Source organism: Castanea sativa, chromosome 11 (assembly GCF_040712315.1).
Source record: "Castanea sativa cultivar Marrone di Chiusa Pesio chromosome 11, ASM4071231v1".
In the NCBI taxonomy this organism is placed as follows: domain Eukaryota; kingdom Viridiplantae; phylum Streptophyta; class Magnoliopsida; order Fagales; family Fagaceae; genus Castanea; species Castanea sativa.
Window position 1 is genome coordinate 30,674,363 of NC_134023.1, and position 2,105 is coordinate 30,676,467.

The 2,105-nt window shown below is 40.0% G+C and overlaps 1 protein-coding gene across 1 annotated transcript; it reads left to right on the plus strand.

Moving 5' to 3' along the window:
• Positions 1-473: 473 nt before the first annotated feature.
• Positions 474-1,568, plus strand: LOC142616338 (uncharacterized). Its single transcript, XM_075789212.1, has 2 exons — positions 474-1,012; positions 1,193-1,568. The coding sequence occupies exons 1-2, from the start codon at positions 474-476 to the stop codon at positions 1,566-1,568; spliced, it is 915 nt and encodes a 304-aa protein (XP_075645327.1).
• The last annotated feature ends 537 nt before the right edge of the window (positions 1,569-2,105 follow it).

Below are 2,105 nucleotides of genomic sequence, written 5' to 3' on the forward strand. Positions count from 1 at the left end.
TTTCGTATCAGTTCGGTGGCAGGGTTTGGGGGATGGTTATATTTGGGCTTGTTCTGGAGTTTATGGCCTGATTGATAATAACTTGAGGGGGCAAATGTGGGATGAGCTGATTGGTATTCAGCAACTTTGGGAAGTTCCATGGTGTTACATAGGGGATTTCAACATTGTTCGTTTCCCAAGCGAACAGTTTGGGGGACAACGTCTTACCCTGGCTATGGAGAATTTCTCTGAGTTCATCGAAGAGCTTAGCTTGATAGATTTGCCATTGGAAGGAGGGAGTTATGCATGGTCAAGTGGTTCGGATCGGCCTTCGATGTCTAGGATAAACAAGGTTCTGGTTTCTTATGATTGGGAGGATCACTATCCAGATGTGATCCAACGGGTTTTACCTTGTTCTATTTCAAACCACTTCCCAATATTAATGGAGACATGAGGGATATTAAGGGGGGGAAAGTCCTTTTAGGTTCGAGAACATGTGGCTAAAGACGGATGGGTTCGAGGATAGGGTTCATTCTTGGTGGAATCGATATTCCTTCTCAGGTACCCCCAGTTTTGTACTTGCCAAGAAGCCAAAGGCATTGAAGGAAGATATTATTCAGTGGAACTGGAGTGTGTTTGGAAATATAAAGCGTCAGAGAAAAGACTTGTTAGAGGCTTTGAAATTATTGGATGTTAAGGAAGGGGAGTATAGCCTTTCTGAAGTGGAGTTAGGTGAGAGGGTTTTTTTGAGATCTCAAATTCAGAACCTTATCTCATTGGAAGAAGTCTCGTGGAGACAGAAATCAAGGATGCTTCGCATTAAGGAAAGAGATAACAATACCAATTTTTTCCACAAGGTGGCCAATTCTCGGAGAAGGTATAATCATATTAGTATGTTAGAGGTGAATGGGGTTATTTATGAGGATGAATTTGAGATGGCAGACCAAGCTGTACAGTTTTATAAAAACTTGTACAAGGAGACAAAGGAGTGGAGACCTTTTGTGGAAGACCTGGAGTTTGATCAGATAGAGGGGTTAGAGAGGGACTAGCTTAAACGGAGGTTTGAAAAGGAAAAGGTTCTTCGAGTGGTCAAGGAGTTGGAAGAAAATAAAGCTCCAAATCTGAATGGTTTATCTTTGGCTTTCTCCCACCATTGTTGGGGAGTTGTGAAAAGAGATGTCTTAGCTGTGTTTGAAGAGTTTTATCAACACAGTAAGTTTGAAAAATCTCTTAATGCAACCTTCATAGCCTTAATCCCTAAAAAGAATGGTGCCTCCAATATTCGAGATTTTAGACCTATTAGTTTGGTGGGGAGTGTATACAAGATTCTAGCTAAGGAGTTGGCAAACCGCCTGAAAGAAGTTTTGGATCAGCTGATATCTGAGTCTCATAATAGTTTTTTGGGTGGTAGACAGATACTTGATTCAGTTCTCATTGCTAATGAGTGTGTTGATAGTAGGGTGAAGAGTAAGATTCCGGGGGTTATTTGTAAATTAGATATTAAGAAAGCCTATGATCAAGTGAATTGGGAGGCACTTCTTGATTTGTTAAAGAGAATGGGATTTAGGGTGAGGTGGTGTAGGTGGTGAAGGAAAAATTCTGGTTTTGCATCTCATGCAAAACCCACAGCGGAAGCAACGAACTAGAATCTATTTCATTCATGATTGATAACGTGCACTATGTAAATTTCAGAATTTAAGAACAAGATAGCGTACCTTGGTGTGGAGAAATTCAAAACAAAGATTAGAAGCACTTGGGAACACTTTTAATCTTCACTCCAATTCCACTTTATGCCCAAGATGTGTGGTCTTTCAATCAGTTTTTCAAATGGAGAATAAAAGTGTGTCTCACACTTTCTCACACACCGTTTCTTTTTCTTTTCTAATCTCATCTAATAAAAATTCTGTATGTTTCTCCCTTTATAACTAACTGATTATCTAATTGGGCTGGCCTATTGGGCCTTTCCAATTGGGCTTTAGTGTGTGGCTTGGAGTGGGACCAAAATGGACCAATAAGACACTAGCTCCAATGGGCCTTGGGCTTTTCCGTCAACTCTTGACAAGTCCAAAGTTACCATTAATTATATTTAATACCACTATATAAATATAATTGCACTCTAGGCCTTA